This window comes from Nyctereutes procyonoides, unplaced genomic scaffold (assembly GCF_905146905.1).
Source record: "Nyctereutes procyonoides isolate TBG_1078 unplaced genomic scaffold, NYPRO_anot_genome, whole genome shotgun sequence".
Classification (NCBI taxonomy): Eukaryota; Metazoa; Chordata; class Mammalia; order Carnivora; family Canidae; genus Nyctereutes; species Nyctereutes procyonoides.
Genome location: NW_026575160.1, coordinates 16,165,712 through 16,189,468, shown reverse-complemented (window position 1 = coordinate 16,189,468; position 23,757 = coordinate 16,165,712). Strand labels below are relative to the sequence as shown.

The 23,757-nt window shown below is 40.7% G+C and overlaps 1 protein-coding gene across 1 annotated transcript in view; it reads right to left on the bottom strand.

Moving 5' to 3' along the window:
- The window catches only part of CHN2 (chimerin 2), a 297,968-nt gene that overhangs the window by 98,542 nt on the left and 175,669 nt on the right, over positions 1-23,757 (bottom strand). Inside the window, exons 4-6 of the mRNA XM_055314524.1 lie at positions 12,700-12,731; positions 8,639-8,752; positions 6,348-6,633 (exon numbers count right to left, since the gene is read on the bottom strand). Of these exons, the coding sequence (XP_055170499.1) occupies positions 6,348-6,633; positions 8,639-8,752; positions 12,700-12,731 (432 nt within the window). The remainder of the gene's footprint in view (positions 1-6,347; positions 6,634-8,638; positions 8,753-12,699; positions 12,732-23,757) is intronic.

Sequence of the window (23,757 nt, the reverse complement as noted above, 5' to 3'; positions counted from 1 at the left end):
TTACCAGTCCCTGGAAAAAAATCCCCTGTTAATCAAATTCTCTTCAAAATCCCAGTGATAACGTCTTCCATTCCCTGCTGGGTTCTGATCACTGGGGTACCTTCTAGACTAACTATAATCTGAATTCATTTTTCACTTTTCAGTCATTCACATAGAAGTCTTGGAGGTGTAACTTGTGTTCCTTAAAGATCCTTAAAGATCTTAATTTTAAGAGAACTCCTAAGTTGCAGGTTACTTTATAGCCTTTTTTTTTTTTTTTTTAATCTAAGCCTTCGTGACCTCTGGATGTCTTTGAAATACTCCAAGACTAATGAGTTGGGTTCTTCAGTTTCCTGTTGTGTAAAACAAAGGAGCTGCACAAAATGGTCTCCAAGACCCTTCTCTTCCAGGCTCTGGCTTCTCCTAACGCCCAGTGAGTCGAATTAGCCCAGGGAGGAAGGAGCCCACCAGAGGGAAGGGCACAGGGTGTGAGATACCCACATGTGTTGGTGCATTTGAGATACATATTCCTTAGAGTGAATAAGATATAGTGTGTTCCATTTTAAAGTTAGCTATCTGCTGTTCATTAGGCAGTGTGTCCTCTGCTGAGCCCTTCATGGGCCGGGCTTTAGAGCTAGGGAGTAAGACTTGGGGTGACCTGGTCCTCAGGCAAGTCAACTGCTTGGGGAGGAGAGGCATCCAAATAGAGGGTGCGTGGCACAGGGTGTGCACTGGAGCCATCCGGGGGCTGGCTCACACAGAAGTGTCACCCCCAGGGTTCCAAATCTAGCAGTGTGGGGGCGGGGGGCACCTGAGCAGAGGTGCTTCTAATCCATCTCCTGGGTTCCTGAAGGTCATACTTTGAGAACCACTGGTCTAATCAACCACTTAGGATGCAACACATTAAATTATCTTGAAGAGTATATAAAGCTCTGGGATTGTTTTGTGGTGGAAGCAATTCCTTGAGAGTCTGTGAAGGAGGGTGAGCCCCAACAGGTTTTACCAGAGAGGCTGTGCTGGATGGACAGGAACCCAGGAACCAACCTATCACAGGAAGGGAAATGCTTTTGGACACAGGTGTGGGGGAGGGGAAGTGCGAGGACAGGAATATCTGTGGATCACTGGCCAATGAGGGAGGCCTGCAGTGGGAGACAGGCTGGGAGAGGTGGAGCTGTGCTGTAGTGGACACTTCCATTCATTTTGAGTGTCCCTAACCACCAGGGATTGCTGTGGTACTTGCCTTCTGGTAGCCTGTTAGACCCAGTCCTCACTGTGTACCTATTGCTTTTTGTCTGGGAGATCCCTGACATGACTGTCTGGAATGCCCATGGGCACCCACTTGGCTCTCCACATGCATAGCCTGGTATGCGAGGTACTTAACAGCTCACAGGCACTCATCAGACAATAGAGGACAGGAGGTGGTAGATAAACAGCATCCCTCCCCAATTTCTCTAAGAAGCAGTTCTACATGGGTTCTCAGAAGATCCCCAACTCAATAATATCCATTCCTATTAGCTTCTTTTCTTATCTGTTTCATTTCCCTGGCCTCTCCTTCCTGCTCATTAGGATGCCTTCCCAAATTGCCAATGTACCAAACCCTTGTCTCAGGCTCTGCTTCTAGGGGAGCTCAGGCTCAGATGAACGGCAAATGTTCTGCTGAGGAATTTGGACTTTGTCCTGCAGACAAAGCAAATCATGTTTCCAAGATGAAAACAGCAAAAGCAAGAGCAACACTCTGATGAACAAGTCACCAAAGGTCACTAACACTTAGGTACCACTGTGGGACTGGGGCAGAGAACCATTCAGTCTCAGCCTAACTGACTTGTGGGGCTTCTGTTGGTCAGTGGGGCCTGGAGATCCATTTCCTGGTGTGGCTACCCCCTCCTGCTCCCAGGCAGTGGAGGGAAATGTAGTATCATTGCTGGGGAAAGATCTCTGGCAGGCTAGCTGGTTCTTACAGTGGAAATAGCAAAATAAACAATGAGAGGATCCCCCTGGATGTGAAGAAGAGAATTATTTCAGAAAGAACAAAAATGGTGGATTGGGGTTGGAGAGAGATCATTCCTGTCTGAAACAGCTCATCTGTAGAGAAGGACGTCCTAACCAGGCCCAGAGTCCTTCAATGGAGAGAAAAGTTCATGCCCCTGGTTTCACAGGAAGACAAGCAGAAACCAAAGAGGGCTTTCTTGCTGCTATTGGAAAGTGAGTGGAATGTGGGAGCTGGTCTTCACAGCTTCAGAAAGCAGAGGTGGGGTGGGGGTGGGGGCATGGAAAATTGGGGGAGTGCTGGGCAGGATCCCAGGGCAGCAATGCTAGTGAGGAGGCAAGCAAGAGCTAATCCATTTCCAGGGACAGTCACATCAAAGTCTTTACATGGTGATTTTGGTCCTTTACCCTCTTCGGGCCCCAACCGTATAGGCTGCTACACACTGACTCTGTTAAGCATCCAAGGGAGAGATGAAGAGGAAAGGGAGCTTTCAGGATGGAGAAGGGAACCTGTGCCAAGGGGTGGGAAAAACAGCCTGGATCCAGAGGCTCCCCTCTCTCCGTATGTGTGTGTGACACCTTCAGTGCAGAAGACGTTTCACTCAGGGTTTGCTCTAACATATGTGAATTTAAAATCTAATGTGTTCTTTTTTCTTATTCTTTAGTTTTTGGAATAGAATGCTGCATTTATCATGGTTCAAAATTGAAAGAGTATGAAATAGTAGCAGGGAATAATCTCCTTCCCACCCTTACCTCCCGGATACCCACCTCCCCTCCCCACAGGCGATCAGTGATACCAGCTCTTGTATCCTTCAAGGGATAGCTTATGATTTTGTGGGGAAAAAACATACGTAAAACCATTTTTCTTCTGGTTCACACAAATGAAATTGGATTATGCATGCTACATTGCAAGTTGTTGTTGGCATTTAATAATTCTGGATAATCTTTCCCTGTCAGCACGTACGAGTATTCTTAGTCTTTTCTGTGGCTGCATGGTATTCCTTCATATGGGTGTGCCCTAATTCATCTAAACAGCCCCCAACTGATGGACAGACAGGCTATTTTCTAACTTTTGCTATTAGAAAAATTAGTGAAATGAATAAACTGGTAAGATATAATATATTCTAAACTATGCTTTTACGATATCAAGGATACAGATGGTTTTTCTCCAGTAAAATGTAAATGCAGTTTAATTCAGGCAAGCTGCATTTATTGAATAAACATGTGCCATGGAAAACACGATTGTCACATATATTTGACTCAGCAAAGTATCCTTCATAAGAAAGCTTAGTTATTACAGCTAGTGATAGTAGTGGGTTTTTCAAAACAGATGACATAAATAAGTGATTCTTAGCATCACTTGGCTGGGTGTGGGGAGAACCAAGGGTGTTTGCTTAAAGCAATAAGGGCAATAAGAACAGAATGGAACCTTGTTGCTCTGTAGGTATAAGAAGCTCTGAACTTGGGGCTCAGAAATCTGGGTTTGATTCCTTACTCTGCCATTGGGACTTTTTCAGTAAAGTAGGGACAATGATTCCTGCTCTGTGTACCTGGCAAAGTAGCTCTGAGGATAAAATGGGAAATTACTTCACATGTGTGAAATCTGTAAACCATAAATGTCTGAACCAATGTAAATCCTGTTGTCATTCTATTGCTTACAGTGCTGGTTTTGGAGGTCAGTAGATAATCCATCTATGGAATCAATTCTGAAATAAATTTCACAAAAGAAATTACACCAGGCATGACCATTTTAATTAAATGTACCAAATGGTGGCCCTTATATATCATAATGTTTTAAAAATCAATTAAATGAATCAGTAAGGAAAGAGACTGCTATTGGCTAACCACCACAACTTTGTTTTCTCTCTTGCACCCTCCCACCTCCTTGTCTCATCTATAGTTATTAAAATCAAGTTCACTGCTAACCACCTTGACATGAGATAAATCTGGAAACCCCTCGGATCTGATGGGGTAGGTAATATCTCTAGGCCAATTAACATTGATAATATTCTCGGATTTTCAGGTGACACAGTCGCTCTGGGTTCATTTGGAGATGGTCAATAAAATAAATGGGTGAACAGAGTTTAAGTACTCTGGAAAATGAAATGCCAGGCTGTCTGGATTTGAGAATTATTAGGAAACCCTACCCATTTCACTCATTAAAACCTTCAAGATGCACCATTATCGAAGCAGACAGGTGCCCCGGGCACTTCTCAGCAAATCCATTCAAGTTTCTGCTACCTCTTTTCTAGTCACTGCCTCCATAGCAACCGTCCACTGACCTGCCCTTAGGGGAAATAGAATTTCTGGCAAGAATGAGACTTTTAATAATTCCACTTGTCAATACAGGTCAGAGAGAAAGAGATGGATTTGTACCCAGTTACTTAACAAACTTACTAACAAAATGAGCAACCTCTAGCAAATGACCAGAGCCAGCGTTCCGAATGTTTGCCCCAGGAAATTCAAACGTTGCATCATTAGTGTCCAAGAAAATCCATGCCACCAACACACCTGTCCATCAAACCCTTCCCTGAGTTTGGATGACTTCTTTCAATATTTTCTTTATTTACCTAAGAAGAGTGTACTGGGAAGCTCATTTAAAGTTATTATTAATCTGATTATTAATTTCCCCCCAAATTTAATTTTAATAAATACATAAAAATGATCTACAACGAAGGACATATTTTGTCCCACAGTTTTCCTTGTGGGAATATCACCTAGAAATATCAATTTTTCATGACCAAACTTCCCTCTTGGCGAAGGACAAGGCTCTAGAAGTATCAGTTCAGTACCCAAAATGTAAACTTTCATCACAAACGTGCAAGAGACACTCTGTCCTCACTTCTTTTCCTGGAAATGTTCTAGTGTGTAGCCTGCAGTGTATTGCCTTTTTGGTGGCATTACTCTCTGACTCGGAAATATAAACACTGCTTCAGGGATTTATTTTACAATTCATCTTCTGATTTGTCATGGCTGGGAAGGTCAGCTTCCAGATTTTCTGTTCTAAATTACTTTTGAACAGATTTTACAAAAAGACTAAGGAATGGCTTTTGCCTGGACCGGAACAGATTCTGAAAGTTGGGGCTCATGTCCCCTCCCTCCCTCTTGGTAAAATTCAAACAATCAGAAAACCCACCATTTCCCAAATCAATTATTTGTAAAAGAATAACAGGTGCCTTGGAGACACCAGAGTTATAAAAGAGAAAATGGCAAATAATTTTTTCATAGGCCAGCTGCTCAGCTGATGTGATTTTGGGGAAGGTTCTCCTAGGCTCTAAAATTCAATCAGCAAATCAATTAAGATCATGCCCGTCTCTGCCAACAGGACCATGCTGCCTGCCTCTGCCCTCCTCCCTATTCCAGTGATTTCTGGTGTGTCCTTGTCCCAAAGCCAAGGCAGCCAATCAACCTGAGGTTCCTTTGCTTTATGCTCTCACTGGATAACAGGGGAGTGTGGGGGTGCCGTTCTGGTTTAATTAAGGATTAGCAATCATCAGAAGGAGCATTACCCACCATTCTGCTCCCCTTACTTATATCTGTCCCAGTCCAAGCTTGCCTTTGACACTAGACTCAGTACAGACTCAGGGGGGTTGACCAGTGTGACTGGCTGTCACTTTCTTTCAGTGGAAAATAGATAGGACCAGGCAAAGCAGATGGTTCCTAAAGGGGCACATCCAAAAAATCTGCTAGCAAACTGCGGTGGTGTCTTTCAAATAAACAGCAACTTACTGGAGAGGAAAATCAGAGCTCCCTCCCTACATCCTGCCACCACCCATGCAGCTTGAACATTGCCCACTTGGGAGTTTCTAATCTTCGGCGAGGCATGATAGCTCTTCCTTTGGGGCAAAGGACAGCCCATCTTTTAAGCCTCCCAGAGATAGCCATCATCACCGATAATGCTCCCATCTCTGTCAGTAAAAGCTGTTATCTAGGTAAGACCACATTCAGGAGAGGGCTGACCTGTGCATCACACATGGTGACTCGGTCCTAAGAGAAGCAGATACAAGTACCACATATTTGCATATTTTGCATAGCTAGGTGGACCTGGAGACAGCCAGTAGAGCCTCAAATGGAATGAAAACCAAGGACTATTTATATCATAAAACATTAATAAACTTTTGTTTTTCAAACTCCAAATAAACCCACAAATAATTATTTGTGAAGCCCTGGCTCTGACTGTATGCGTTTGGGCAAATCAATGCACATTTCCGGGCCTAGTTGAACCAGAAGATTTCTAAGGTCTTCCCTAGCAGAAAATTCTAGATTTCTCTGGGTGAGGGTGGGTCTCTACCAACATTCTGGCCAATCACACACATACTAATCAAGCAGTTATTCAGCATAAATTAAAAACAGAGACTGTTTCTGTCACACACGTAGCTTACCTTTTCAACTGTTGTGTGTTCTTCATTTGTAACGCTTGTTTTTCTTGATTCATTTTTAGACCTGCTCAGCCTCCTGGATACTTTTTCTCGGAGTAGAGTGGCATATCCAATGTGTTCATAAATGGGGTTTGTTGTCATTTTGGAAATGTATTCAGAAGCCTTTGTTTCTATGTACAACGTTATCAAGCCATCTGTGACCAGATCGTGAATCGATTCAAACCTCTTCTCGCCCACAAAGTGTTTTCCATCATAGAAGAGCCTGTAGTTTAAAGTCTGGTTTCCAAATCTGGTCCCCAAGAGAAGGAGAAATCACAACGGTGTTAGAAGTAAGAACATGGAAGAACAGTAGCGGGTAACATTTTTTTGAGTGCGTACTGTATGTCAGACACTGAACTAGGCACTTGGCATGAATTCCTCCCCTCTCCCATTTAATTATCATAGAGAGGCTTTGAGACAGGTAGAATTATTATCCCCATTTTATGGCTAAGGAAACTGAGATTTGAAGAGATTGGGTATGTGATTGAAGTTACACCCCTGGAAAGAGGCAGGGGTGGGATTTAACACCTGGTAGTCATAGGATGTCTTTGGATCCTAGAAATCACTAATGCTGTTGAATCCTTATCACTTTCATTTGTAAATGTGAGTGGATAGAGTCTTGTTTCCACATATTTTACTTTTAAATATCCTTGATGAAAAACAGCCACTTGGGACATCTGGGTGGCTCAGCAGTTGAACATCTGCCTTTGGCTCAGGGCATCATGATCCTGGAGTCCCAGGATCGAGTCCCACATCGGGCACCTTCATGGAGCCTGCTTCTCCCTCTGCCTGTGTCTCTGTCTCTCTCTGTGTCTCTTATGAATAAATAAATAAAATGTTAAAAAAAGAAAAAAGAAAAAAGAAAACCAGCCACAGCTCTCTACCTGTCCATTATATTTGGCAATCGCCTCTGCAAGGGGAACTACCACCACTGGCCCTGAGTCCCCTTATTATTACATCTTTGACCACTGCCAGTAGAGCACCTCATGCCTCCCACCCTAGCTAATGTCACAGCAGGGAGATGAAGGAAGCTGATGGAAGCTCCCTGCTGGTGCTGCTATTGCCAGCATCCCAGGGATCTAACCTCTAAGGTCCTCCTGCTTTACCACTGGCTGCCCCCTCTTGACCTTGGTCCTATATCTCACAGCCCCTGCTTGGTTCCCCACTGGGACTGCCTGTGACTGCTGCTGTAGGGCTGGGGGGACAGGAAAATACTTTGCATACCTAGAGTGCTTACTAACGTTTGAAGTGCTTCCTTATAATGACATCATCTAAGATGTGTGTCCAAGCCATCCCTAGGTGCAACTTGGGAAGTATCCTTTTACAGATACAGAATTGAGATGTAGATCATTGTGGGCTGGCCTGGAAAGTGTTTCCATTGATATCATTCCTTCTATGGAGAAAAGCCTTCCCAATTCCAAAGAATATAAGTGAACTTTAGAAGACAGTTTGATTCTGGATTTGGATACTTTCCTCTAGCCTTATGGGATTGCCATAAGGATCAAATGGCATCAAATATTTGATCCAGTTTAGGAAAGTGCACAAAATGCAGTGCTTTTCTGGCACTGTGATTTCCAGTTCTTGTGATTTTGTGATAAAAGGCTCATGAGAACTCTGCTCTGATGGCTTGCTGGCATGGAGCGTCATGACCGCCATTGGGAGTCAATGTGACCCTTGGGTCAATGTTATAAACCCCAAGAGAGAACCCATGAAAAACTTCACATCAGTCCAGGCACACATACACACTGTGAGGTGAAGACTTTTGACCAGGGCTCCTGGGAACTAACTGAGGCAGAGGGATTGCTCCCACAGCTGGCTCAGTTTTAGGCAGAAGGGGGTACAGGAGCACTAACTTTCCAGCTAATTCTCCAGTTTACCATATGTGCCTAAACAGAGCCTCTGTGTCCAACCTACTGATAATATCTGTGGCCTGGGAAGTGTATAAGCCTCTAATAGGCTACCGGTACTCTGTAAGCAAAGCGACAATAAAAAATAAGTAGGGGGGGAATGGGCAGTGACTCGTTAATGGGTACAGAGTTTCTGGTTGGGATAATGAAGAAGTCCTGCCTACACATAGCGGAGACGGTTGCACAGCACTGAGAACGTACTTAATGCCACTGAATTGCACACTTAAAAATGGTTAAGATGGTAAATTTTATGTTATGTGTATTTAACAGCAATAAAAAAGGGGGGGGTGGAGAAATAAGTAAGGTCCCCTGTAAAGCGGCCGCAACAGTGGATGAGATCAAGCTCACCTGAGAGCTAATGTGTAGCATCCTGGCTGGCGCTGGCTTTCTCTAAGAATGTAGGCGCCCTCCACGCCTCCGAGAAGCTCGTCTGCCTGTTCCCGGGAGATGATCCCGTGAAACCTGAGGAGAGACCGGCCATCTTTGTTCTCAGCAGACCAATACAAAGTATGTACCCCAAAGAGTTAGGCTAAAAAAGGGGGCCACCCAGAACTGACTGTGTCCCCCACTTGGGTGAAGAGGGGACGGAAATACCATATATCATAAAGATGCAGCTAGAACCCTTCTCCGCATGCACCCAAACATGTAAGAAGTATTCATATTCAGGTAGGTAGGCCAAACCAAATGAAGAGCGCCCAGTCCACCTGGCTTTCTGCTCCTGTCTTTGCTCTCAACCTGAAAGCTAAAGTCAAAACAAAAAGCCAGGATGAGGAGTAACAAAAGAGCAGTTACCAATTTAGCTCTCAGCTCAAACACAGAAACTGTGCATTGTCCGGATTGCTAATGAACACTATTGATTAGCAACGTGCTTACCTCAGGTGCAGAGTGTTGTTAATTTTAGGGGCTCCTTCTCTGGAAACAATAGCCAGCTATCATCAACATTCTCCCATTCCTTATAATGTTGAGAGCAATTGCTTAGGGATATGGTTTTTTTTTTTTTAATGTTACTATTGTTCTTTTTTAAAGATAAAGTTTATTATTTTTTTCTGCAATTTAAAAAATAATACACATGCATCTAGAAAACACAACATATCTGGGAAGAATGCAGGCTTGGCCAATGACTGCTTTGCTCTAGAGGCACACGCCTGAGCCCTACAGAGTGGACAGTGACTCCCGGAAACTTTCTCTGTTGCCTTGAAGCAAAGACAGCTTCCTCCCAGTCACCACCACTTACCGGATATTTGATTAACCCATGTTTCATAAGAAGGTGGGGGAGCTGGGTTGAGGGCTGAGGCCAGTGCTGAGGGACCCCAGGCTCCTGGGACAGGGAATTATACTCGATGCCCAGGATTACCCAAACTTGAAGATCTTTGGGGGTATAAACTAGAGAAGAAATTTTTCTGGACAGAGATTCCCCATTTCACCTTCCTAGAACCAGAAAAGAGGGCAGAGGAAGTTGGCTTAGACAAGTTTTAGCCTTTTCCCCCCAGGAATGTGAAGATTTAAGTGAGGATAAATGTAGCATGAAAATAGTTTGTGGGGGGATGACTATTGCCATATTTATTTCCTAATTCCCTTCTGTCCTTCTTAACAAGTAGACCTTATAAACTGAAACTTATGTCTTAGGGGAGAGAGGCCAGAAAAAGCTTGTGGCTTCAAGTCCCAAAATCAACTCTCAGAAGTCTAATGAGGTGATAGGGTGGGAGGAGGTTTTCTGCTTTCCAAATTTTAGTTTTAAATCTCAAGAGCCAACATGTGGAGATCATGGAACAAGCACTTTTCTGAAGTGAGGATGTATGAGGCATACAAGCAACCTGTCTGCCCCAAAACAGACCAGTGTCTCCAGTTCTTGCAGGAGGGAGACCTAGAGGAATTTAGACAGAGCTCAGACTCAGGATTGGAACTGATGGATCCCAGGTGGATTTATGGGATCCTAGATGGATTTATAGGATTCCAGAGCTGAGCAGAGGTGTTTGGAGCTTTGACTGAGCATGTGGCCACTGATTCCTGTGAACCCCTTGGGGACATCTCCTATGCATTAGGAGCTGGGTTGGACAACAGCATGGGCAGAGAGACCTGAGAGAGCCTTGCAGACACTGGGCCAGGGGAAGTATGTGTGGAGAGCATGTATGTGAGTGTGTTTATAAGAGAAAGAGAGCAAGTGTGTGTTTGAGAATGTGCATGAGAGAGAGAGAGGGAGTGCTCATGTGTGTACATGTGATGACAGGGACATGGTAGAGGGTTGGAGGGGCATTGAGTGTCAAAAAGTTTCCCACACTGGAGTCAGAAAGGACAAAAGCTGATGCCATGAGAAGTTTGTGGCTAGGATATCCAGGACACGACCTGACTGTGGGCCAGGGGCAGGGGTGGGGCGGTGGTGACCACAGCAGGACGAGGCACATTCAGCAGAACAGCACAGGCCACTCTCCAGGAGGGATATCCCAAACAGGCAGTTAACCTGAAAGCAGCTCAGCCTTAACTCCCTTGATACAGTTTAGCTGATAATCAGCAGCAGACATAACATGTCAAGAACCAAGTTGAACTCGATCGTTCAAAAGAAGAAAACTTTGGTTCTGTGAATCTAGCCTGTGGCTCAACACCTCCTTTATGTGTGAGTTTAAAAACATCCATGATCTATCTATCTATCTATCTATCTATCTATCTATCTATCTATCTATCTATCATCTATCTTATGATCCCCTCTTTGTAGAAAGAAAGCATGCACAGAAAAACATCAGAAGGGATGAGATGAAGGGGAAAGGTTAGCAATGATTTTTTTTTTATAGTGAGCTGAGGATGTTCTCCACCTTCTGTATCTATATATTTTCTAATTTTCTCAAATCAGCAATATTAATTTATTCATGTTTTAAGAATAAAAGTAATCTTTGCACAGTGGGAAAATTCAAAAGCTAAAAGGTACAGAAGAGGTAAAAATGTAAAAAGTACAGGCTAGAAAAACTCTTCCCCTCAAGGTATCCATTGTCAACATTTCTTGTGATTCCTAGTAGGGAAAAAAAGTACGTTTCCTGAAGAGAAACATGTTATTACTTTTCAAATGGAACCAAAAACCTTTTATTTTTTAAAAAAGGAAACACAGAATCTGAAATTTCTAAGCTAATTTCCCTCTAATACAAAACAGTCCCTTTTTGTGGTTAAGAAAATGTTTCTTTACTGTCTTCTCACTATGTAGTTTGTGTGGACTGGGGGGTTGAAAAATGAGAACTTAAAGGTTACTCAACAAAACTTTTATGCAACAAAGAAAATGCACAATAGAGCTCCTTTGGGAATTCACGTGCAAAAGCGTCCCATTTGGTAGGTCTTTCTTTCTTTTCTTTCTTTCTTTTCTTTTCTTTTCTTTTCTTTCTCATTAATTGTGCTCTCTGTGAGCAAAAATCCAAGTCAGTATACTAAAGAAAAAAAGAGCATCCCATGACTAACTGAGATGCTAGGGCTGTGGGGATGGCTGAAAGCAAAGGCCAACATTCCTCAGCAGGTATTCCAGGGGTTGCTGGAATACCTTGAATTCCCAAGGCTGGAAAGGAAGGTTCAGAAATGCAGTCGTGGCCACTAGGAAGTCACTGCCGGGTTGGGACACATCAGAGGGTCATTCATAATGAAGGTGAGTCTCTGATGGGGAGGGAATAGAAGAAGACGGTTTGGATTGACCAGGAGAGCTGGAGACCTGGACTTCAAAGAGACTGTGGCTCCTAAGTCCTCCAGGTTGGACGTAAGAAAAAAGGGATTTGTGCACCTGACTCCAGTGCAGGTTGTTCTGCTTTTGTTTTGTAAGCTGCTCCCCGCACCACAGAGACTGAGGACTCTTTCTATGGGATGCATATTTGCTTTATGGTAGGCTTCTGGGGAATGTAAGACAAACCAAGAGTTGAAATTAAGAGGAAAATGGGAGGAAATAATCATTATGGTATTGAGGCAATTTGGCTAATATATCCAAGTCCAGAGAAATCATCATTTTGGTTTTATGAGACCGCAGGGAAATGGAGTGATTTCCCCATATTGTATTTACTGAGGTATGTGAAAGTAAGGAATTTAGCCAGGCAATTCACAGCCTGACACTCTAAATCTTTATATAGTATCAAGGTAGAAAGTGAAATCAAATACTAACAGAGCCTCAGTCATGGACAATACTGCCTTAAGTTTCAAATACTTGCCAGGCGCTCAGTGACAAGGCTCCTATAAAAGATACTTTCCCTCCCACATTCATGGAAGCCAAGCACCTGAGTCTTATAAAGGAAATTCAATACAAAAGGGTCTGATTGCATTTGTCATTATTAAACACTTGCACAATGGACATTTGATGAAGACTATATATTAGAAGAGATTTAATATTTAAACGACATACAAAATGACTACTTATTACATTATTAAACAAAGAACAGCATGATACATACTCTCTTCCATAATATTTTGGTCTGTTCTCCACCTATATTAAGAGAAAGAAAAATATTAATAATGCATTTGAATTCAAATCGGATAGATAAAAATGCTATTCAAATGAACATAGCTAATCCTGGTAGTAATTTTTTTATGATTTTTATTCCCCAAGTCACAGATCCATGAAATCACAGAGTTGGCCAATGCATTCCTCTATCTTGGATAGAATGATGTGGAGTCATCATATTTCTCTAATCATCAGGATCATTCCCCACCTAAACCCAATCACCCAATAAAAGGATTTTCAAAGGAAATAAGGGAAAATAATAAGAAATTTATAAAGACATTACAAGACAACATCCTAAAAAATGAGTAAAATGTAAGTTAAGCATTTATTTCAATGTTCATCCAACTGTTTCATTATGTATTTACAATAAAAATAAGAAGTGCACCTGGATTTAAAGTTTCATTTGGTCTGTTTCCAGATAAAATCAATACTCTTATTTTTAAACAAATGGCTAATGGTCTGAAATTCACTTGACATCAGAAGTACAAGATACAGGGGACAAGATTTATGACTTGACTAAAAATCATAAGCATCCCAGAAAATATTTTTCAATCACAGTTTGAGCTTGGAGATTATTACATTGGATTTTTATCACATATATATGATAATCTAATTTGATAAGAACACTTCTTTTGTGTTCATGGTGTTAGAGTTGGTAAGAAATTAACATGAATTCTCATGCTCAGCTTTTGGTCTTCTAACCTGACTCCAGGGACACTGAAAATACAGTAGAGCCATATTAAATTAAGGATTCTCATTGAGGGTTATGAGAGCAAGTTTGTTTATTTACTAGATCAGAATGGGAGTCTGGCAGCCATTTCATTTGTAGTCATTTCTGTCCACAATCAAATAGGCAGTTTTCTCAGCAGGGCTCATAGGCACACTGGTGGGATTTCAAGGTACTGGGCAGTTAGTTTCCTGGCTTCCCTCCACCCTCCAAAGGATGCAGGGGGTCTGAGAGTATAGTCAGGAGCCACGGAGCAAAGGAAAAGGTTCAAAAAGGGAGAGTCAAGGACCATATTCACAAGTTAGCCTTGGACAAGCGTCGCTGGCATAAAACTCATCATCTAGACGTCTGGATATATGTTCATTCTTCTGTGCATTTTACACTTGAAAAGCACTGAACCAAGAAGGGGTATTCATAGCTCTTAATCTTCAAGGTTTGAAATCTGCTCAGTGTCATTTACAAAGGAAGATCTAAATAATTTCATTAATAGAAGCACAAAGTGTGTAAAAGACACCTTGTTATCTGATGTGTATCATTACTCTACATGCTGGTAGGCTTTTTAATGAGTTGAATATTTTGCCATTTATATCATTCTGTTAGCTTTCAAAGTTCTCTCTGACTTTTATGATACTGTAGATATGTGTCTGCAACACCAACATGCCATAGAAGAAATTTAAACTAGAGAAGTCCGTGTAAGTAAATAATATGCAATGGGTAAGATAGTTCTCCAATCTTTGAGAGTCAATATTCCACTCCTTTGAAATTATTCCCTATATGTAAGGACAACTCTATTTCCATCTTTTTGGCTGAACCATAACACGTTTGCAAATCTGGGTGTAGCTCCTTAGTCCATTCCCCACTTCTCTCCTCTTATCTCCCCAAAAAGAAAGAGTAATTTCATCCAACTTCTCAGATGGACAGCATAGAAGATTGAGCCTACTACTAACTCCTGGCATGCAGGGAAGTAATTCATGAATGTTGAATTTGACACCTAAGAAAAAAACAAATTGCTTGGAGTTCATTAATCAATCATAAAAATATACGGCACTCTTACTGTGTTCAGGGCTCTGGGCTCAGCCCTGTCACAGTTCATGAAATAACTTCACAGATGTAGGGGAAGAAAGGTAAGAGGAGCTCAGGGCTGTTCTGCACTTGCAGCAGGAGGAAACTCACTTGAGAAATCTAACATAGGCCCCAAATAGAAAAGTCACTATTTATGGTGCCTTGAAGGATACCGAATAATCATGCCTAGAGGACAGTTTGATCTAATTGAGGGACAAATCTGCTTATGAAAACCACAAGAACATACAAAAGCACTGAATTGTGTGGGATGGACTACCCATGAAATAGAGCCACGGAATAGGTCCCAAATATTGCATGAATGTACACTGAATTTTTTTGCCTGAAATTAAAATTGAATTAGGCATCCAGTTTTTATTTTTTCCTAAATCTGGCAACTCTACCTAGGAAGAGGGGAAGGGGGAAGTCAGAGTCAATGAAGAGAGAGGATGTGGTCATTCATCAGGTCACTGCTTCCCTTGATTGGGGCTGTTTTGATAGCAATCTGATTCCATCTTGGATTCCTTTGTTGTCTCTGCCTTTCTTAAAGATAATATAGCTGTCCTTGTTAAAGGTAGAGAGATAGTGGCTGGGATTTAAAAAAACAACAACAAACAAAAACCTATTCTTTTCCTAAACTTTTTGCTCAAAGGGGTCTAAACATAGCCTTTCTCTCCACACTTCACTAAGCTTTTAACTTGTCAAGAATTTCAATTAAGTTAAATGGCCTTAGAAAAATCATAGAACATCCACATATTTTCAGTGGATAATATTGAATCCTCATATCTAGACAAAACTCAGTCAGCTGAGTGTCAGGGCTTGTGGGAACAAAGGACCTGACTAGACAGTCTAGCTATCTCGACACTGTGACCAAGTAATGCCCAGAGGAAGCCTGACTCAGTCCCCAGGTGAGGCCCTGGGTAGAAGCCATGGGTAGAAGCTGGGCCAACCTGTGAAATGCGGATTGATTAAGGAAGATGTGGCATGAAATTTCAGTTTCCAATTGTACGAGATTCTCTTCAGTGATCAAGACAGAAGACAGTAGATAAATAAAAAGTAAGGCAGCTCAGAAGCTCTTCACATTCTCATTGAAGAATATATTTGTTAAAATCAAGAACTTGATAAAAAAAAATATAGGGCTAATTTTAGGTAGTCACATGGATTCAGCAAGGGACAAAAATGTGACATATCCCAACATGAAAGAAGGTTGGTTCTGGAGCATTCCTGTTACTGCTTATCTCAGGATAACAGCTGGAGTTGAACAGCCCATAACCTTGGTGAACCTGGTTACCGTGGATATAACTAACAGAAACTGGATCTGCAATGCCTGCTCTTGGGACTTACTGCTCCAACTCCAAGAAGTGAAAGAAGCCCACCATTTTAAGAAAACAAAACAAAAAAAAATTGAATAATTTGTAGATATAGTGCTGAACCCTAAAATACTGGATCCTTAGGTGATCCACCTGGTTCAGAAAGGAACGTTTCTCTCTAAGGAAGAACACAGAGCAGACCATCAGTGAACAAACAAACACATGAAATGGCTCTTCCAGAAGCACAGGTGAATTCGGTATATGTGGTGTACCCATGCAGATTATTTTTTAAAACATAATTGAAGGGATCCCTGGGTGGCGCAGCGGTTTGGCGCCTGCCTTTGGCCCAGGGCGTGATCCTGGAGACCTGGGATCGAATCCCACGTCGGGCTCCCGGTGCATGGAGCCTGCTTCTCCCTCTGCCTATGTCTCTGCCTCTCTCTCTTTCTCTCTCTGTGACTATCATAAATAAATAAAAATTTAAAAAAAAATTAAAAAAAACATAATTGAAGAGTTTATCCTAGGTAAGCATCATCTATGGGAGAATAGTTTTCCAAGGTGGGCAATACTTGCCATCAATGTCAGTGTTGATCATAATATTTTGGAATTTCTCTTTTGGAACTTTTTAAAGACCTATCACGCTTTCTTTTGAATATCCTTAGAGCTGCCTTTCTCAAAGTGTGGTCTGGTCATTGAAAACAGAAACTTCAGAATGCTTATTAAAGATTATCGATTAGGAATCGACTATGGCCCCTACTTCAGACCAACTGAACTAGAATCCTGAAGGGGGCGCCACAATATATTATTTGATTAAGCCCATAGATAATGTTTAAGTGTACACTAAAGTCAGAGTCACCACTATATGGAAACTATATATTTGTTTCTTGAATTGGGAGTGGATATTATTTCAGCAGACAAGTAGAAGTTATTCAAAGCCAAATTCAGTAAAAAAGGGAAGTGATCCAACTAGGAAATAGATTTGAGACAAAAAAGAGGCATGACCCTAAGATAGTAAAATCTGCACTGTGTCTTGTTCTGAAGATATTTTAGAAGAGACATTCCCAACATGCTCTGAGCAATGGGAACTTGGCAGAAAATAAAACACGGCTTCCCAAGATGGGTTGGAAAGGGACCACACTCACATAATACATGTGTTAACACAAAATCTATTTTATGACTTTATAGTCACACCTCAAATATAATAATTGCCAGTACTGTGACTACTGTTGGTGGCTTTAATCCTGTCTAGTCCTGTTTATACCCTCCACACACCATGTTCTTACTTATCTACACCCAATGCAAATGTTATGGCTTCCCACCAAATGGTCTCCTCACGCCGCATTTGTCCTATGCTCCAAAGAAACAGTTACTTGCAGTTTTATAATTTGCTCTCTCCAATAAGTCCATGTTTGTCACGTGTTCTTAAAGTCTTGAATTTTCTTTTAGTAAAATAGGGGCAGATCACATGATGGTTGAGAGGGCAGGCTATAGACTCAGACTGGCTTTGATGCTAAATCCATAAGCGAATTACTAATCTCTCTGTTCCTCTGTTTCCCCATCTTTGAAGTGGACATGATAATAAAAGTACACCTGCCTCACTGAATTGTTGTAATAATTAAATGAGTATATATGTGCAGCATACTTGTAGCAGTGGTTGGGACAAAGAGCAATCCAATGTTTATTAGCTAAAATGGCATATCAGATAAAGGGCTAAGCTATTACTGGTATCCAGAAAGGGCCTCCCTGCACAGGAAGAAAAGTTAGGCCATTCTTTTTTTTAAAAAAATTCTTTATTTTTAATTTTTTAATTCAAGTATAATTGACATATAATGTTATATTAGGCCCATTCTTCTCTGTGCTCTCATAACTCTTTTTATATTTTAAATATATACCTGCCCATTTCTTCTGTAACTACTTTATGAGTTTTTTGAAGCAGTAATTTTGGTCATCATCATTACATTCCCAGGATTTTGCCTCTGGTCTGGCACAGAATGAGTGTAAGCCTGCATTCTCTGAATCTAACCTACTCCTAAAAATGTGTCAGGCACCAAAGTGTCAAACAGCAAGAGCCTATATTCCCTTATTTTAAATAGAAAAAAATAATGTATTCAAAAATATAGATTTCTCAAATATTACTAGCATGCCTTTAAATAACTATATAATAATCTGATAAAGGTTGCTCCTAGTATAAAACATTTAAAGCCCAATTACATAACCGTTTAACACTTAATCGAATAATTAGCAGATAGAGTTGTGTGCAGTCCACTGCTGAAGAGGATAGGAACCTCATTTTCCTATACTAAGCAGGTACCATAAAAAAACACCATCTGGATTAGACCTGCATTGGTAATGCCCCCTGGTATCTGCCCTAAACAAATACCAAGGGACTAAACCCTCAGGGAAAAAGTAGAATTATGGATATCATGTGCAGTGTGCTTAAACACAAAACCAGGTCCATCAGGAAAACGGTAAGATATGCAAGAAGCCCCCTTCCATCTCCTAGCTCCCTGCTATTCAAAGTGTGATCCTGGGACCTGCAGCACTGGCCACACCTTGGAGCTTGTTAGAAATAGTGCATTTGCATTTCGAAGGAAGTCATGTACACATTATGGTTTGAGAAGCTGCGAGGAACGTGAGAACTTATCGTAGCAGGTGAGAACTTGTTACAGCAGGGTTGTAGCTGGGAGAATGATTTTGATGTAAATCTTTTGTTTAGTTGGTATAGCATATATTCTGATAGTGAGTGTTTGGAGAGCAAAGGATGCCTGTGCTCATTACATGTTTGCAGAATGAGGCAAAGATTAAGAAGGCAGAGGCCTGATGTCAATTCAATTGCTGTGTGACCCTGAGTAGGTTATTAAACTTCTTTGCATCTCATTTTCCTCAATTTTCAATAAAACTGGAGTTATAAAAATTTACTATTTTAATAAAGCTCAGATGAGATAATGCATGTAAAAACATTGCCGTAATAGGTTAACATTTATCCAGTGCCTACTCTCTGCCAGGAACTGTCTTTAGAGTTTCACATGTTTATCTCATTTAAGTCCCCAAACAAGCCTATGAGGTAAGTGAATGCTATTATTTTGCAGACGGCCGCTAAGTAACTTGCCCGAGGTCATGGGGCTAGTAAGGAGCTTCAGATCCAACACAGACACCTTGAACCACTGTGATTCCCAGCTTCTTCCTAGCAGATACCAGCCAATGCTGGTGCCTTTGTTTGCAAGCACACAAGTCTCCACTTTGGTTAAATCTTAGATTATCTGAATTGCTCTTAACTTTTCTTTGCCAGGATTGAACCCTCTAAAATCTCTTTGGAATGAGCTGATTTCTGTCAATGAGATAACAAATGGAGGAATCTGTCATAAATTTGCTTACAGGTAGTGATATGGTGGGTCTCTCGACTACTTCCTTGTAATTTAAAATTTTCTGTGTTCCCAGCTACCTGGTTTATTTTCCAATTTATTCTTCTAATTTTAAGGAATAATTCTCAGAATTTTGCAAAGCTTGAGAGAACAGTAGGGTGACAGCTGCATAGTGAGAGACAGGAAGCATAATCCTTAAATGAGTTTGCATTATAGTCAGATTATCATTGCCTAGATAAACACAAGTTCCTTTATATTCAACACAAAGACATTTAAAGAATATTGTGAGTCCTCTGTAAACAAGGTTTCCAATTATTGAAAAAACAAAGCTTTTATAATCCCTTAGCAGCTGGTATATGTTAAGTTCTTACTTAATAGAAATAATTTTAAAACCTAATTTAGCAACCTCCTACACAGGACAGTTAGACTGCTGAATTGTCTGAGATACAGTTCAAGGTCAGAAGAAAAGGCTTTGATGGCGGGATTTATATTGGTGATATTGGGCAATTCTATCCAGAAAAAAATAAATATGGATAATTCCTTTCTAATTAAAAATCAAAGTTCTCTATTGAAAAGGACAGAAAGAAAATGCAAGTACTGAAATTATATTCTCGTAGTCAAAGTGCATAGATAGAATGAAAACTGAGCAAACTTTAAAATCTCCTATTTCTTTTCATCTAGAACCAAAGGCCTTCTTTTTCCTTATGGCATTACTTTAAGGCTTCAGGGCAGAAGCCTGATGGGGCACTGATGAGGTAAATTCCTTCCTGTCTTGATTGCAACGTATTATAAAAATATCTACTGGCCAGTCTTTCCATAATAAACCTCCTTAAAAGGTCACCAATGGCTTTTCAAAGTTCTGTTAAGTATATACAAGTTTATTTAGTAACCTAGCATGAATAAATTCTGCTAATTTATAGACATACACAATATATCAGATTAGGGGTGCTCGGGACCAAAGCAGTTCCCATTCATTTGGTTTGTTTTCTGTCTCCTTTTTTTTCTTCAGATTTTTCCAGGAATTGTGATTTAAAAATCAGTGATAATATTAGAACAAATAAGAAGTAAGAGAATTTTCTTAGACCAGTGGTTCTCAACTGGCAGGGTGGGTGATGTTTTTGTTCTCCAGCGGATATTTGGCAACGTCTGGAGATAGTTTTGATTGTCACAAGGGAAGGGTGCTACTAGCATGTAGTGGATAGAGTCCAGGGATGCTGGTAAAATCCTGCAATGCAGAAGACAGCCTTCCTACGACAAAGAAATATTCCACCCAAAATATCTATGGCGCTGAGCCTGAGAAACCTTGTTTTAGATGAGAAAGAACTCTAGACTCTTGAGCATTCCCAAGAAATGTTATTCAAAAAAACTTTTTGGACTAAAATATAAATAAGCAATAAGTGCTTTAAATACATAAAGCAACATAGAGTAAAAGGAAGGTAAGAGGGAATATGTATTTATGAGAACACTGATAATTTATAAAAGTAGTTTTTAAGAAAAGACAGACACTTCCAACTACTCAGGGAAATAGCTCACATAAATACCAAACTTAACAGACCAAAATCTCAATAACATTAATAAGGAAACCCTCCTTTTTCCCATTGAAAAACTTGTAAAGAACCCGAAATATAGAAAACACTAAAGAAAAAATTTAAGCTATTACTTGGGAGTAACCATCCATGCTATGCATACATGTGAACTAATGTTTAAATCCCTTACTGCTATGGGATTTCATCCCTCACAGCATGTTCCTTTGAAACTCTGCCCTGATCACTGGGTTGGAAACGAAACTTCCACCACACATGGCTCCCCCCAGTCACAGAGGAACCTCTCTGCCCCAGGGAGCTGAAGCATTGTCTGAAACGGCTGGCTGTGCAGTACCTCAGTGATGTCCCGATTTCCTAGGTTTCATTTTATAGGCAACCATACAAAATACTCATCATAAAAGAGGAAGGTGAATTGCCCAAATTAGTTGTATTTGGACTTGAAAAATAATGGCAGGGCAACTACACCCAGATACACACATTCAAATACCCCACTTTGCACATCAGTCCTTTGTTCCCCACTCTGATTTTCTCCAGGTTCAGACCTACTGACACTGACACAGAACCAAGGTAAGGGCAGAGCTTGGAAGGAGCAGAGAAGGATCCAGCACTTAACAGGCACCTTCAGTGTGTGTGCTAGAGTCCTCCCAAGAGGCAAGTCACACTGCAATTGATGTTCCCTTTTTGCAGATGAGGAGAGAAAACTCCATATGGTTAGATTACTTGAAGATCATACAGTGGCATGGAGATGAGATCCAAACCAACATCTTATGGATGCCAGAGTGCGTAGTCTTGTTTTTACACTAAAAGGAAGGGAAATCGTCCAGGAGACAACAGAGGAGACGTACTCATGAAAAACACTGATTCTGCTATAATAAATAGATGGGTTGACTCCAAAATTGTTAAACTCCTAAAACTGCCCATTCTGGAGACCTGCATGAGCTGACTTTTACCAGCAGATCTTCTATCACATGTGATGGCCAACCTCCATTACTCTTCATCCCTCTGAATGGTACCACCAGAGCATCATCTACCCAGTGTCCAAGCTAGAAACTGACATCCCAGATTCCTCCTCTCTCCCAATCCTACCTGTACTCTGTTACTAAATCCTGTCCATGTAATTCCTTACTCTTGAAATGATGTCTTTATTTCCATGTCCACTGGGCTATTTATTCACCCAAACCATTGAAATAGACATTTTACAGGTTCTCCTCTCTATACTTTTATTGCCCTCCAATCTGTCTTTCATACTGAAGTCAGAAAATGTGGATCTCATCAAGTTCTCTGCTCATAATTCTTCACTGGCTTCCACTGCCAAGTAGTCAAACCTATACAACTCAGTGAATCCCAGACCACCCCACTTAAAAGTGGTACCTCTTCACCTTGGCATACCCCATCTCTCTTTTCTGGCTTATTTTTTCCCATCACACTTGTCATCATCTGAGACACTATGTATTTTACTTGTGTGTGTATTTCCAATCTTTTTCCTTCAAATGGAAACTACACAATGATAGAAACTTTTATGTTTTGTTTATTGCCATTATCCTTAGAGTTTGGAACAGAGCTGGCACATGGTAGGTACTCAATAAATATTTGGGGAGTGAATAAAAGAATGACATGCAGAATTTTCCTAGCATGGTCTTGCTTGTGTATCCAGAATATGTCCCTACCAGCACACACACTCTTGCCCTCCACATCCTTGTTCCCCAATTCTTTACATTCCTGTCACAGAGATCTTTGTAGTTTCTGAAACACATCCTGTTTAGTCTTACATTCCGATCATTCTTTGGACAGGATATTTCCTCTGCCTGGAATTCTAATACTTGCTCTCCAACCCATTTATGCCTTAACCTGACAAAATCTCACTGATCTTAAAAATAAGAGGTAAATTGTTTGTTTATTTATTTATTTATTTATTTATTTTTCAAGTATAATTAACATGCAGTACTATATTAATTTCAGGTGTACAATATAACGATTCAACAAATCTGCACATTACTCAGTGCTCATCACAATAAGTGTGCTCTTGATCCTCTTCACCCATTTCACCCATGTCCTCACCCACCTCCCCTCTGACAGCCACCAGTTCTCTGTATTTAAAAGTCTGTTTTTTGTTTGTTTTGTTTCTTAAATTCCATATATGAGTGAGATCATGGTATCTGTCTTTACTGACTGACTTATTTCACTTAGCATTATACTCTCTAGATCCATCCAGGTTGTTGCAAATGGCAAAATTTCATTGTTTTTATGGCTGAGTAATATTCCATTGTGTATGTATACCACGTCTTCTTTATCTATCATCTATTGATGGGCACTTGGGCTCCTTCCATCTTGGCTATTACAAATAATGCTGCAATAAACATAGGGGTGCATGTATCTTTCAAATCAGTGTTCTTGTATTCTTTGGGTAAATACCCAGTAATGGAATTTCTGCATGATATGGTAATTCTAATTTTAATTTTTTGAGGAACCTCTATTCTGTTTTTTACAGTGGCTGCACCAGCTTGCATTCCCACCAATAGTGGATGAGGGTTTTTTTTTTTCTCCACATCCTCGCCAATGCTTGTTATTTCATTTGTTACATATGTTATGTATATATTATATATACACAATGGAATATTACTCAATCACAAAAAAGAATGGGATCTTGCCATTTGTGACAATATGGACAAACCTAGAGGTATTTTGCTAGGTGAAATAAGTCAGGTAGAGAAAGACAAATACTATATGATTTCACTTACATGTGGAATCTAAAATACAAAACAAATGAATAAACAAACAAAAAGTAGAAACTGATCCATAAATACAGAGGACAAACTGATGGTGCCAGAAAGGAGGGGAGTGGGGGGATGGACAAAATGGGTGAGGCTTCTAGTTGTTAAATGAATAAGTCACGGGGATGAAAGGTACAGCACAGGGGAAATATAGTCAATACTATATGGTGAGAGATGGTAGTTACACTTGTGGTGAGCATAGAATAATGAAAAACGGGTTGAATCACTATGTTAT